The sequence below is a fragment of the Petaurus breviceps genome, unplaced genomic scaffold (genome assembly GCF_028583685.1).
Source record: "Petaurus breviceps papuanus isolate PSGF00001 unplaced genomic scaffold, PetGlider_PUasm1.0 174, whole genome shotgun sequence".
In the NCBI taxonomy this organism is placed as follows: Eukaryota; Metazoa; Chordata; class Mammalia; order Diprotodontia; family Petauridae; genus Petaurus; species Petaurus breviceps.
Genome location: NW_027185761.1, coordinates 63,723,951 through 63,739,297, shown reverse-complemented (window position 1 = coordinate 63,739,297; position 15,347 = coordinate 63,723,951). Strand labels below are relative to the sequence as shown.

General features: G+C 40.3%; 1 protein-coding gene across 1 annotated transcript in view; it reads left to right on the top strand.

The window, feature by feature from the left end:
- The window catches only part of SCN11A (sodium voltage-gated channel alpha subunit 11), a 131,540-nt gene that overhangs the window by 47,967 nt on the left and 68,226 nt on the right, over nucleotides 1-15,347 (top strand). Inside the window, exons 11-15 of the mRNA XM_069084573.1 lie at nucleotides 2,691-2,820; nucleotides 3,045-3,283; nucleotides 5,665-5,841; nucleotides 9,279-9,623; nucleotides 14,171-14,635. Coding sequence (XP_068940674.1) covers nucleotides 2,691-2,820; nucleotides 3,045-3,283; nucleotides 5,665-5,841; nucleotides 9,279-9,623; nucleotides 14,171-14,635 — 1,356 coding nt within the window. The remainder of the gene's footprint in view (nucleotides 1-2,690; nucleotides 2,821-3,044; nucleotides 3,284-5,664; nucleotides 5,842-9,278; nucleotides 9,624-14,170; nucleotides 14,636-15,347) is intronic.

The window sequence follows — 15,347 nt, the reverse complement described above, 5'->3', positions numbered from 1 at the left end:
AAGTGAGGAGGAAAAGCAGTCGAGGTATGATGGACAGCCAACGCAGACAGAAAGCTAGACAGAAAGCTGCATGTGAGGACTAGCAAAAATGCCAGTGTAGCTCCATCAGAGAATACGTACAGAGCACCAAATAGAAGAAGCCTGGAAAGGCAGGAAGAGGCCAGGTGGGGAAGGGTTTTAAAAGCCAAAGGATTTTAGATTTGATCCTGGAGGTACTAGGGAGACCTTGGAGTTCATGACGTTGATGGGATAGGGGCCAGCTAGGTGGTGCAGCAGATAGAACTCTGGGCCTGGGATCAGGAAGATTCTTTTCCTAAGTTCAAATCTGGACTCAGATACTTCCTAGCTCTATGACCCTGGGCAAGTCACTTCACCCTCTTGGCTTCAGTTTCCTCATCTGTAAAATGAGAAGGAAATTGGCAAACCACTCCAGTAACTTTGCCACGAGAAAGCCCCAAATGAGGTCATGGGAAAAATGACTCAGCAACAACCAGGGTAGGAGGCGGGACATGGTCGCTGTTCAGGCGTGGAGGGTCAGATGCGCACTTTAGGGAAATCACTTTGGCAGCTGAGTGAAGAATGAGCGTAAGGGGGGAGGGAGGCTGCTGTGAAGGTTCAGGCATGAGGTAAGAAGGGCTTGCACCTGGGAGGCTGCTGTGAAGGTGCAGGAATGAGGTAAGAAAGGCTTGCACCTGGGAGGCTGCTGTGAAGGTGCAGGCACGAGGTAAGAAGGGCTTGCACCTGGGAGGCTGCTGTGAAGGTGCAGGAATGAGGTAAGAAAGGCTTGCACCTGGGAGGCTGCTGTGTAGGTGCAGGCACGAGGTAAGAAGGGCTTGCACCTGGGTGGCGGCTTTGTTAGTAGAAAGGGGACATATAAGAGAGATTGAGTATGTCAGGTGAATGTGAGTGAGAAGTCAAAAGTGACATCTAGGCTGAGAACCCGAGAGACAAGGAGGATGGTGATACCTTTGACATTAACAGGAAAGTTGAAGGTAGGGCAGGATTTGGGGTGAAAATAGTGAGTTTTGTTTTGGATGTGCTGCTTTTGAGATGTCTTTGGGGCATCCAGCTTGAGACGTCCAGAAGGTGGCTGCTAGAGTAGGACTGGAGCTCAGGAGAGAGAGCAAGGATCTGTATTTAAACAAACATATACAATTTATGTATTTATAAGTACACACACAGGTGTGCACATGTACTTATGTGTGTATATGCACAATACACATATACATACACTTATATATACATGAGTTTGGGATCTCTTTAGGATTTTCCATTTGATGTATCCAAGTGGTATTCTCAAACTCAGTATGTCTAAAACAGAACTTACTATCTTGTACATGAGTATATGCACACATACATATACACACATGCATGTACATATATGTGTATCCATATACATGTATATATAAATATGTGTATATATAACACATCAGTTATTTGCATCTAGATGGCAACTGAACCCCACAGGAGCTGAGAGAGGCCCAGTCTTCAGTTTGGACTCTGTCTTCATCTTCGTGGGAGATGATACTTTTTTTTTTTTTTTGCTGTTGAATCATTGTTTCATTGGTTCCAAGTTTCTTAAATTCTCAAGGTATCACTTGAAAGCCATTGGAGAAGACCCAGAAGTCTAATAGAAAATTCCCTTTCCTTAGTATCTGGCCAAATGGCCCGTCATGATCTTTTTGACCTTCAGTTTCCTCATCTGTAAAATGGGGGTGATCATGTCTTTAGTGTTTACTTCACTAGGTCATAATTAGGGTCAAGTGAGATAATGAATATTGAGTGCTTTGCAAACATGAAAGTGCTGCACAAATATTATTATTATAACTTTCCCCTTCTATAATGAATCACAAAGAGAGAGATCTCTCATGTACAGATTATGAGTATGGTGAAACTGCAGTCATTGGAATCTTCAATCATTCTGTGTAGCTGAGTGTTTTAGAGAGCATGCAGAAAATGACCCAAATATTTTAAGTGATTAATGATATAGGTAGGCAGACATTAGATATAGATATATACATATGTGTGTTTGTATATACACCTACTTACATGCACATATTCACATCCACATATCCACAAACAAATATATTGTTGTTGTTCAGTCATTCAGGCAAGTCCAACTCTTTGTGACCCCGTGGGCCATACTGTCCATGGGGTTTTCTTGGCAAAGACACTGGTTTGCCATTTCCTTCTCCAGTGGATTGAAGAAAGCAGAGGTTAAGTACTTTGCCCAGGGTCACACAGCTAGTGAGTGTCTGAGGCTGGATTTGAACCCAAGTCTTCCTGACTTTAGGCCCAGTGCTCTATCCATTGAGTTATCTAGCTGCCCCATGTATATATGTACATATATGTATCTGTATGCATATATGTGTAATATATACATCCTATATGTGTGTATACATACATATACACACATAAATATGTATGTATAATTTGACTTAGACATCTGGATGTCTCTCCCTCCTTCCCCACTGCCTCTTCCTCTCCCTCTAGTGAAATAGATAAACCAGACACCAAGCTGACCAAACCCAATCCCTCATCTAATTTATTAAATGTACAAAGGCAAACTCTTTGCCTGACACCATGGCTGCCTTGTCTCTCCTGAGGCTCCCATAGATTAGGAGTTCAGTGTTGACTGGATGTGACCTTTGTTCTCAGCAAGCTCATAGTCTTGTGTCATTGTACTACAGCAGCAGCTATTGAACCAAACGAAGCGCCTCTCCCAGAATCTGTCTGTGGATTATTGGGATGACCACGGCGACACCTTTCAGAGGCAACGTGCCCTGAGCGCCGTCAGCATTGTCACCATCACTATGCAGGGTGAGTGGTTTTTCCACTTGTTTCTGTCCCCTTCCATGTCAAGCAACAGCAGAGATTCGACATGCTTTTGATGTGTTTTCTCTCTGCTTCTTCCAGGTCTCCCTCCTCCCCCCATCTCTCAGTTTGTCTTGAAAGTCTGGAACTATGTTCCAAATATGCCCCAACCTGACCTTCTCTTTAGTTTTGTTGTCAGTTACTTAACTGATATTTTTCTCTCTTTTTAGAATACGAAAAGTCACAACAGAAATATCTTCCCTGTCAGAGCAACTTTGTCTCCAAATACTGCATTTGGGAGTGTTGTCCCCTGTGGCTACGCATTAAAAGGATTGTGGAACTAATTATCACGGATCCCTTTGCTGACCTGGTTATCACCATTTGCATCATTGTCAACACTGTATTCATGGCAATGGAGCATCACAAAATGGATGACAACTTTAAGAAAATGCTGAACACAGGAAATTATGTGCGTGCGGACATGATCTTTTTATGGCTTCTCTTTCTCTGTCACTTTGAGGTTTCCAAAGTACTTGGGTAACAGTAATCCTGAGACACAGATAGTATAAGGTGTTTTTTTTTTAAATAGATTTATACATGAAGATTTTTTAAAATAGATTTATAGATAAAGAAGCTGAGGACCAGAATTGTGCACAAGTCATAAGTGAGTAAAACGAAATTGAGGCAAACTGAGGAATGTTTTCTTTCCCAACAACTTAATTATTTATTAACAGTGATTTGTATAGCTGTTTATAAAGGGGGTCACCGGGCAACCTCAACAAAGCCAGGGACCCAGGGAGAGACTATATTTTGAGCTAAATTGAGAAATGGGCTTTGACAAAATGCGGAATAGGATCAGTTACAAAGTAGAATTGTTCTTGAAATGATACAGCATAATTTAAATTTTTCTCAACTAGGATGTGACAGAGGCAGCATCAAAGTCCTCTGGTCATTCCACTATTCTTCATTGCCTTAGAAGTACTGGGAGCTATCATCTGAAATCTAGAATAGTGTCCATTTTATGGGTAAACCATAAAAAAGAGATAGCTAAAGCCAGGTTTGCAATCACTGGGAAGAGGTGTCAGGATCCCTGAAGAAATAGAAATAGAAAAAGCAATTTAATACTGGAAGGCTAAGGAGTCACAGTGTGCCTCGAGATAAGCTATATCAATTTTTACTGAGCTACAGATGATGAGAACAGACCCAGATTTATTAACCTTATATACTTCAATAGTCTCAGGTCCCATGATTTTATCATTCCTTTCATTAATAGTTGTAAAGATAATAATTATAATTACAACAATAATAACAGCAAGAATTTGATGGTGCTTTAAGATTTGCAAAGCACTTTCCATGTGTAATCTCATTTGATCTTCACAATAAGCCTGTGAAGTGGGTGCTATTATTATGCCCATGAGGAAACTGAGCCCCAGAGATGCTAAGGGACTGGTTGGTCCAGGGTCACACAGATAGTAAGTATCTGGAGCAGGATTTGACTTGGGTCTTCCTGACTCCAACATTCTCTCCATTGTACTGCCTTGCAATCTTTCTGTACTGTAGCAGTGTTTGTGAATTGATCTGAAAAACAAAAACAAAAACATCATTGGATAATTGTCTGTCGATAAGCTTCTCTGAGCTTGGCGAGGCTTGTCTTCCGAAAATTGACACATAGCCCATAACTGGGCCTATGCTCAAAGGCTTTTCAGCTTAACTCTGCTGGCACACCCTTTGAAAACTCAGAGTCACTAGACTGTAATGGTCATTAATGGGTCCATACCCTTTGAAAACTCAGAGTCACTAGACTATAATAGTCACTAATGGGTCCATACTACTGGAGAGCAGTGTTTTGTTAACCACTTGGCCTCCACCTCTCTACCACATTCTGTGCTGTTCAAATATCTTAGTGATGACTTGAATGATAGCATAGAATTTGTTTGTCAGATATTCAGATGATGTGAAGTTGGGAGGGACTGGGAACTTCTGTGATGATAATCAGGATCTGAAAAGACCACAGTAGCCAGAATGATGGGTCACCTCTAGTAAAATGAAATGTAGTGAGTATAAATGCAAAACTGGACACCAGTCAAGAAAGAAACTTCAGAGCTGGAGGAAGGAGATGGGCCCTTCTTTATACCACACGAATTAACAAATAAAAAAGCCCCCAAATGCAACAAAACCAGCAATGATGGACAGGAGAATGGAAAGAAACCAGTACAGATTAATTTGGAGGAAAAAAATTGAAGGCCAGTACTCTTCAGCCTGCTGTTGTCTCCAGGATCACCCTACCTTCCCCATAGTCTGAAGCCACTTGGTGAGGCAATGTCTCAGTTTCTTGTAGATACTCCAGTTTTAAGAACTTTAAAAGAATTTCAAAGCTATTACTCTTTTATAGAGTCTTGGTGGGAAGTAGGGAGAACCCAGTTCCCACTTTGGTGGTCTGGGCTAGCAGAGTATAGTCAGCAAGGGTTAAGGGAGGGACACAGCAGAGAGGAATCTTCATGGAAAACATTGGTAGTAAGAAGCATGTTTATAGCAAGAATATTATAGAAAATTAGAAGGGTTGTTAATAAACAGACAAAATTACACAGTTAGTAAGTGACTGAGGCCAGATTTGAACCCAGGTTTTCCCGACTCCAGGCCCAGCACTTAATCCACTGAGTCAAGGATTATATTGTATTTTGTACATCAGCCCATCTACTTTAATGAGGAATGCTCCTGTCTTTGGATTTTGAGGGTATCACATCAACTTCAGCCTTAGTTTTGTTGAGCTGTGCACTGATTTCAATTTCTTCAGGTCATTCTACGTCCTCAAAATAGAGGCAACCCTTTCCTTCTATTCTCTTTCTGTAGGTTTTTACTGGAATTTTTGTCACAGAAATGTTCTTCAAAATCATTGCCTTGGATCCATACTATTATTTTCTCCGTCCCTGGAACATTTTTGACAGCATTATTGTTGTTCTGAGTCTTATGGAAATAATCTTAACTGTGGGTGTATCAAATTTGTCACTATTACGTTCCTTAAGACTGGTAAGGCACCATTTGGTTTTGTTGCATTAATATCAATCTGTTGTCTGAAAGTGTGATTCGTGTATCAGAGGAGTCATAGACTCTTTCTTTGGACAGATGGACTGGGTTCAATCTTGAGGGAGCCTCTCCAAATAATAATCTCTATGGTTTTTTGTCCCTACCCAGAATTCTACCCAGGGAATATTAGAATTTGGCTCCCATCTCCTCAGATGGACCCCCACACCCATTATAAAGCGTTGCACTGTCAGAGAAAGAAACATAGAAGTTTATTAATGACATGCAAACAAAAGAGTTATTTAATAGTTAATAGTGTTATTTATGTAACATGAATTATTGGCATTTGCCTAGTTCTTTACACACCTAACTTCATTTGATTTTCACAACAGGAGATGTTATGATCCTTGCTTTACAGGTAAGGAAGCTGTGGTTCAGAGATACTAAATTATTTGCTCGTGGTCACACAACTATGTGCTGACGGAAGGATTTGATACAAGGCCTTCTTTATCCCTAAGTTCAGCACCCCATCCACTACGCCATAGCTCCAGTCCCTAATCACCAATTACCTATTGGATATTTCAAACTAGATGTCTAAGAGACACCCCTGACCCAATACTTCCAAAGTAGAACTTATTACTTTTCCCCTAAAATTATCCCTTCTTCTGAACTTCCTTATTGATACCAAGTGAACTACCATCTTCTCAGTCATGTAGGCTCAAAATGTAAGTGTTGTTCAAGTTTTCCTCATTTGCCCTCCCTGTGGATCTACTCCACGACCAGATCTTATTTCCTCATTACTTGGCGTGAGTCCTGCAGTCTATCTGGGGCCAAATTTCATCAGAAAATAGGGCCACGATTCTTCCACTTACCCTCAGGGCTGATGACTCATGTGACTATAAAGATTGGTCTGCTCTGAAACATCACCTGTCCATCCTCTCAGTGCCCCAGTCATGGTCCAGGGCAGTGGTGGGGCACCTGTGACCTTGAGGCCACATGTGACCTTCTAGATCCTTAAGTGTGGCCTTTTGACAAATCTGAGTTCTGTAAAATTTGGATTAAGTAAAAGGCCACACTTACAAATCTAGAAGGTCATATGTGGCCTCAAGGTAGTAGGTTCCCTATCCCTGGTCCAGTGGACCAAGCATTAGCTCTGTATCCTGCCATGATGCCATGGTAACATTGGCAAGTCACTTAATTTGACAAGGTGAAGCGAGGTGGAAGAGTGGGAAAAGTGTTGCCCTTAGAGTAAGAAAGAACTGAGTTCAATCTCACCTCAAACATTTCACTAGCTCTGTGTGAGATACTTAACTGCTGCCTCCCTCAGTTTCCCCATCTAAAAATGGGAATAATAATAGCATTTATCTCACAGTGTTGTTATGGGGATAAAATGAGAGAATCTTTAAATGCTTTGTAAATCTTAAAGCACCATACAAATGGTAGCTTTTATTATTAAGCTCCTTGGGCCTCAGTTTCTCCATGACTAAAATGATATAGTTGGACCAGATGGCACCGAAATGACTTTTTGTTCTAGATCTATGACCCTGTGTTCTTTATCCATGAGTAGATTTATCCCTCTGGTAAAGCTGGCATTTAGGCTACTAATATTTTCTCATTCACCTTTTTAAAAAAGTAATAAGAAGTTCCTCATTACTCTGTATCTTCCCCTTTTTGAAGTCCCTCCATCTCGTCTGCAGTCCTGACCTCCTCTCTGGTCCATGGACTCATTCTGGTCCCGCTGCTTTTCTCATCTTGGTTCCCTTTGGTCCATTTCCACTTTCTCGGGCAGCATGTTCGGAACTCCACTGTTATAGCCTCCCACTCAATGAAGCATTTCATGTTCCAACAATCAAAATATTAAAAATTTCATTAAAAGACATAAAGTTGATAGAATATGTTGGAAAAATAAAGAAGTAAAAATACCAAGGTCCACACTGGGGAAAAAAGAGGAGGTCATACTACCAGACAACACACTCGAGTCCTGATCACCAAGTGGTCAGGTTATCATCAGGACTACTCTGGCTAAAGACAGCAGTTAGAACAGCAATACCACTTGTCTATCTGATTACATCCCCAGGTGTGTGGTGGCTAAAACTGGGGAAAATCCATTGTTTAATCCCAGGAATGGCTTCATGATTTGTAAAGTCCATTCCAGTTGTCTTTTGGACATCTTACATTGGGCATTCCATAGACCTCTTAAACACACAAGTTATCATCTTTCCCTCCAAACTCTCACCTCTTTGGAATTCTCTTATTATTAGCAAGGGCGCCACCACCGTCCCAGGCCCCCAGACCTTCAGGTTGCATGTCTTCCTTTACTTTTCCCTGGAAGTCACCCCAAAGACCCAGTCTGTGGCCCAGTCTTATTGCTTGTTCCTTCACAGCATCCTTCATATACACCCCCTTCACTCCATTTACAGAGACATGGGCCTCATTCAGGCCCTTATTATCTCTTCATTGGATGATCACAAAAGCTTTCTAATTAACCTCCTTGCCTTAAGGCTCTCTCCACTCTAATTCATCCTCCAGTAAGCTGTCAAGGTGATGTTTCTAGAGGTTGATGTGACAATGTCATACTCCCCCTCTTTGATTCCAGTGACCTTCAGTAGCTCCCTATTACCAATAAGATCAAACAAAAAGTCCTGTTTGGTTTTTAATGACCTTGATATTGACCACTTCTCACTTTTCCAGTCTTCTTACATATGATAGACCTCCCCCCCTATAATCCAGCAGCAGTGGCCCACTTGCCTGTCCTTGGACACAGTGTTTCATTTCCCGCATCCATACCTTTGTCCTGAATGTCCCTTCTGCCTGACATTCTTTGCTCCCTCACTTCTGCCTCTTAGTCTCCCTGATTTATTTCAAGACTGAACTCACTGACCACCTTCCGCAGGAGGCCTATCTTCCTGCCTCTGCTTTGCCCTCTGAGTTTGCCTCATCTACTCTGTATATGTTTTGTGTGTCCCCAGATATTTGCGTATCATTTCCTCCTTGAGGATGTGACCTCCTGGACAGCAGAAACTCTGTTTTTGTCCATCTTTGTGTTTCTAGCACTTAGTGGGGTGGCTGGCACATAGCAAGTACTTAAATGCTTATTGGCTCACTAATGACCCTTGTATACCTGATCTCATTTGACCCTGTGAGGTAGGCGTTACTACTATCCTCATTTTAGATGGGAGGAATCTGGGGCTCAGGGAAGTTGGATCATACAGTTCGTTAGTGATAGATCGAGGATTCAAACTCAGGCCTTCCTGACTCTGAGTCTGGTCCTCTGTACCCTACACCACGCCGCTTTTCATTTATCTACCAAATGTGCCAGCAATTTGGAAGGAAATGGATTTAGATGCATGTTATGCCATATATCTCAATGAATTCCAGCTAGTCATAGAATTTGTTGTTGTTTATTTGCTTTTTTTTTTTTTGCTTTCCCATTTTACTTTCAGCTGAGAGTTTTCAAGTTAGCCAAATCCTGGCCAACATTGAATACTCTTATTAAGATTATTGGCCACTCCGTGGGCGCCCTGGGTAACCTCACTCTGGTCCTGGCCATCATCGTTTTCATCTTCTCAGTCGTTGGCATGCAGCTTTTTGGACCTTTTTTCAAGTCTGAGAAAATTCGGGAACGGCGTTGGCACATGGGAGACTTCTTCCACTCTTTCCTGGTCGTGTTCCGCATTCTCTGCGGTGAATGGATTGACAACATGTGGGAATGTATGCGTGAGTCTCGTCATCATCATGTGCTGTGCATTCTGGTCTTCTTGCTGATCTTGGTGATAGGAAACTTGGTGGTAAGTTTGTTCATTTCCTCTACTTACTATCAAGTGGGCAATGGTTAACTCATACTCATGTTTTTTTTTTTTTGAATACTAAGTTAGCAGAATAAGTATATAGAAGTTGGAATTAATTCCAACTCCAAAATGCTGACTCCCCAATCAAATCCAAATACTACAAATATGATTAATTTTACTAATGAATTTGTTTTTCAATCATGTTTCAATATTGGAAAAGCGATAACTGAAATGTATTGGAACTTTATAGCTTGCAAAACACATTTGATCCTTGTGCCTATACTGTGGGGTAAGTACTACAGATGAAGAAACTGAGGCTTTGGGAGGCTAAGGGAATTGACTGTGTTCACACAGCTAATAGGTATGGGAGCTTGTATCAGTGATACTGTATCACGTTGCTGCTTATCAAAAGTTGTTTCTCTAATAGTAAGAGAAACAGTACAAAAGCTAGAGCTACATTTTGCTTGGAAATTTTTTATTTGAAAAAATCATTACTTTATTTTTTATTAATAATAAAGCATTCGTTTCTTCCCTCCCTAAACAATAGAACTCATTTGGATGATAACTCATTTTTGTGTATTACTTTAAAGTTATAGAGTGCTTTACTTCTCAGGGTTGAGACTGATTGAGTAAATCCATCATCACCCTACTCCATTTAAAAGAGCTGCCTTCTGACCTTTTTCCTTAACCAGCTTAAAAGTAATTGATGGTGCAGTTTAGACCAAGTATAAAGAAAATCTTGAGTAATTGAGAATCATGTTCCCCAGGAAGAATACTTAGACTGACTGAGGAAACCTGGCCATGGCCTATAGGGCTTATATAAAATTCAGGAGAATTCAGGAGAGATTCTAGCAAGTGGTGAAGAAAAAGAATCCTGGCTAATTCCCTTAGAAGGAGTTGATTGGTGGGGGAGGTAGGGAGGCACTAAATCTCAGGCCTTGATCATTATCTCTGGATCTCTTCAGCCCTACTCCTTTGTACTGGAGAAGGACCTTAATTCCAGAGATCTGGAGGACTTCTTGTCTTCCCATTGGTCCCCTAGCAGTGTTACTGGAAAAGCTAATGATATTTTATGCACCAGGAACCAAAGACAGACTAAACATGGGTTCACAGTTCTACAAAGAACCCCCAAGAAAAAGACTACTCAGTACCTGAAAGGCATGTCTTTAAGACTAAAAAATACTTTTAAGACCTGGGAATTAGCCATTTGTCCCAAGAGCCCTCTAAGGTTGAACACACTCTCCTCAGAACTCAGGATACATTGGTGGGAATTTGGAACAATGTTTTTTTTTTGTTTTGTTTTTTAACCAACTGTTTCATTTGGGCTGCCAATAGTAAAATGCCCCTTTCTAAAGGAGAATTAAGTCTGACTAACCAAGAACTGATAGGTATATCAAGAAACATATCCATGTTGGTATGGGAATGTGTGAACCAAGGCACCACAAAAGGCACATTTTACAGATGAAGAAACTGAGGCTGAGATTTAATTATTTGGTCTGAGGCACATGGCTATTAAGTATCTTTGTAAACATTGAAACTCAACTTTCCATAATTCTGAGCCCAGCACTCCACCCGCTGCAAGACCGAGCTACCTAGAGTTATTTTGGAAGTGTTTAGTGCAAAGTTTGTTTTTCCAAATTGACTACTTAATGTTTCATCATAGTCATATTATTATTATTATTATTATTGGTTTTTGCTTTTTGGAGGGGGCAAGGTAGGGCAATTGGGGTTAAGTGACTTGCCCAAAGTCATATGGCTAGTTTTTTTGTGTGTGTGTTAAGTGTCTGAGGCTGGATTTGAACTCAGGTCCTCCTGACTCCAGGGCTGGTGCTCTATTCACTGTGCCACCTAGCTGCCCCCATATTATTTTTGTTTATGTATAATTCTGAATTTCATGTAATTGAAATGATCTATTCTATCTTTTGTGATCATCTCTGTCCCTTGTTTTATTAAGAACCAACCAGCAAAATAAATAAATGAAAACAGAACCAACTAGTCATAGCATAAGGTACCTGATCTCCTCTTGTTTTTGACTTATTATAGGACCTTTAATATTCAGGTCATGGATCCAGTTTGACCTTATCATGGTAAATTGTGTCATATGTTGACATTGGTCTAAATCTAATTTTTGCTAAACTGATTTATAGTTTTCCCAGAATTCTTATTCGATAGAGAGGTCTTACCTAAGATGTATGTGTTATTGCATTTGTCCAATGTTGGTTTATCGGTTCAATATTTTCTGATCCATCCTTATTTAGTCTGTCCCATTGGATCTATCTGTATTTTAACCAATAGCAAATAGTTTAGATAGTTACTGCTTTATAATATAATTTGAAGTCTGAGGCAATATTCCCCCCTTCCTTTGTTCCCACTTTTAAAATGATTTCCCTTGAGATTCTAGATCTTTTGTACCTTCAAATGAATTGTATCATTATTTTGTCTAGCGATATAAAATATGTGGGCAGGTAGGTAGCACAGTGCACATAGAGTGCTGGGGCTGGAGTCAGGAAGACTCATATTCACGAGTTTAGATTTAACCTCTGACACTCACTAGCTGTGTGGCCCTAAGCAAATCACTTAACCCTATTTGCCTTAGTTTTCTTATCTGTAAAATGATCTGGAGAAGGAAATGGTAACCCACTCTATTATCTCTGCCAAGAAAACCTCAAATAGGGTCACAAAGATTCGGACATGTTGGAAAATGACCGAAAAAGAATAAAATACCCTTGTTAGGTTGGTATTGCATTGAATCTATAATTTAGGAAGTATTATTTTTATTTATTGGCACAACCTAGCCCTGGTCATTAACTATCCCTCTAGAAATTTCAGTTCTTTATTTAAGGAGCATTTTCTAATGGTGTCTGTATTGATGATGAGTGGAGTTTGGTAGCTTGATTTCAAGATTTTTAATGCATTTTGTGGTTATTTTGAATACGAGTTCCTTTTTTTATTATTTTCACCTGTATTTTATTACTGCCACACAGAAATATAGGATTTTGTGAGCTTATTCTGTATGCTGTTGCTTTGCTGAGTTTCTTTTCCAATTCTATAAGATTTTCTAGTAAGCCATCATATAATCAGCAAATAGGAGTAGTTTTGTCTCTTTGTTGTCTACCTTCATTTTCATACATTCATTTTTATTACTTTTTTTTTCAGTTTACAAGCATTTTCTCTGTTTCACTTTCCCTTTCCCCTACTGAAAAAAAAGGAATAAAACCTTTGTAACAGATATTCATAGTCAAGCGAAATGGTTCTCTCATTGGTCATGTCCAAAAAACATACGTCTCATTCTGTACCCTGAGGCCATTGCCTCTCTGTAAGGAAGTGAGTAGCATGATTCATCTTTAGGCCTCTGGGATTGTGATCTCTCATTGCATTGATCTGGGTTGATAATATTTCAAAGCTGTTTTTTTCTTCTAATGTTGTTGTTCTTCTGGTCCAGCCCACTTTATTCTGTGTCCATTCATGGACGCTTTACCCACTTTCTTGGAGCTGTCAATTTCATCATTTACGATGGCACAATAATAGTAAATCACATAATTATGCCATAATTTGTTTCGTCATTTCTCAAATAATAAACATCCTCTTAGAGTTCTGTTCTTTGCCATCACAAAATGACCTGCTATGAGTATTTTTGTACATAGGGACCCTTTTCCTCTTTGATCTCATTGGAGAACAGTTTGCCAATCTTTATACCTTTAACTTCTTTTTTAGTTTTTATTGCTCTTGTTAGCATTTCCATAATTAGAATTGCTATTCAGTAATGATGCTGGTCTATAGTTCTCTTCAATTTTTTGTTTTTTTCATACTTTGAGTATTAAAATTATGTATCCCAAAGAAGTAATTCAATAGAATGCTTGCTTTTCCAGTTTTAGAGAATAAATTGTGTAATATTGGCAATATAACTGGTAGAATAATATTGGCAATATAACTGGTATAATAGTATTGGTAATCTTCTTTAAAATTTGATAAACTTTTCCAGTAAATCTCTCCAGACCAAGGCACAAGAGAACAGATGATTAAGGGGTTCCTATATCTCTGTTTAATAGGTAGTGGGCTACAGCAAGTACAGTGGGTTTTCCACTGAATTGAGAATTCACCTGTAACCACACAATGGCAGATCAGCATCTTGGCCAGGAATGAAATTGATGACACTTCCTGCTTTTCTTTGGATGTGACAGCAGAAACACTATTCATGGAATTGTGGAAAGAACATGGCACCAACCGTGAGGAGGCCTAGCTTCAAGGTTTCCCTCTAGCATTTACTGTGTGACCTTTCTAGGTCCTGTTTTCTCACCTCATTGACATGGGTTTTAGATGCATTGACCCAATTTGCCTGATTTTTATTGTCACCCTGCTTGTTTTCCTCATGGGGTACAAGTGGAAATATTTTTAGAGAAAAGAAATGAGTGCTTAGGAAGGGATAGAATGCCATCTGTTTGCTGCCTTTGTGGGCCTTGGGGAAGATTGCCCTGGAAAATCCTTCAGGGTTGTTCCTCAGCCACTTGGAGCCCCAGTCAGGTGACCTTTCCCTCATTCTTCCTCAGGTACTCAATCTTTTCATTGCCCTGCTGCTCAGCTCCTTCAGCAGAGAAGAAAGAGAAGGGAATGGGGCTGGAGAGGTGAGGAAGACCAAGCTGCAGCTTGCTTTTGATCGGTTCCGCAGGGCGTTTCATTTTGTGAAACGTGCCATTTGGCAATTTTGCAGCAGTTCTTTCAGGAAGCAAAGGTTTAGAAAGTCAAAGGACATGTCCAAAAAGCACAAGGCTCAGAATAAAGATGTAATTCCACTGGAGTCAAGAATAAGCCGAGAGCAAGCAAACCATGAAAAACTTTGCTCTCAGGAGGAGACCAGTCCCCCTGGGTTGACAGGCTTGGGCTGTATACAGGAAAATGTGAATACCAGGCACTCTTCACTTATTAAAGCCCCACTGGCTGAAGAAGAGGAAGATGGAGATAATGACTGTCTAGATGACCCCCAGGATTTCATGGAAGCAGAGTTTCATGAGCAGGTATGAAAGCTTGAATGCAGCATAGTGACAATAACAAGTTGGCTTTTTGTTGTTGAGTTAATCATTTTTATCTCATTTTATTTTTCAATTAATAAGCATTTTTCTTTTCTTCCCACACTCCAGTTAAAAGAAAGAAAAACAAAATTCTCATAACAAAGTTTTACATAATGGTTAAAAATAGAATTCTGCACTTGGATCCATTGACTTCCCTGTCATGATTTAGGTAGCATAGATTATCCCCAGTCCACTGGAATCATGGCTGGGCATCCCGGTGATCAAAAGAGTCAATTAATATCCATGCATCCAGCTCTGTGCTAGACCCTGTGAGGCTAGGTAGGGGTGGGAGGAAAAGGGTGCATTACATGATCCTTACCCTTCAAACAACTCATGATGACTCAGTTATCAATACACAAGATACCTGTGAAGTCTGAAATTTTGGGAATGCTATCATTAGGTGATCGATCCTAGACTCTCAGAATTTGAAGGAACTTCAGGTCATGTGACAAATGATAAGGCCTTTTTTTTTGGAGGGGGCACTGGGGGTAAGGGGCTTGCTCAGGGTCACACAGCTAGTAAGTACCTGGGTCCAGATTTGAACTCAGGTCCTCCTGACTCCAAGGCCCATGCTCTATCCAGTGTACCACCTAGCTGCCCCAAGGCCTCTTTTCTTCTTCTTCTTCTTCTTCTTCTTCTTCTTCTTCTTCTTCTTCTT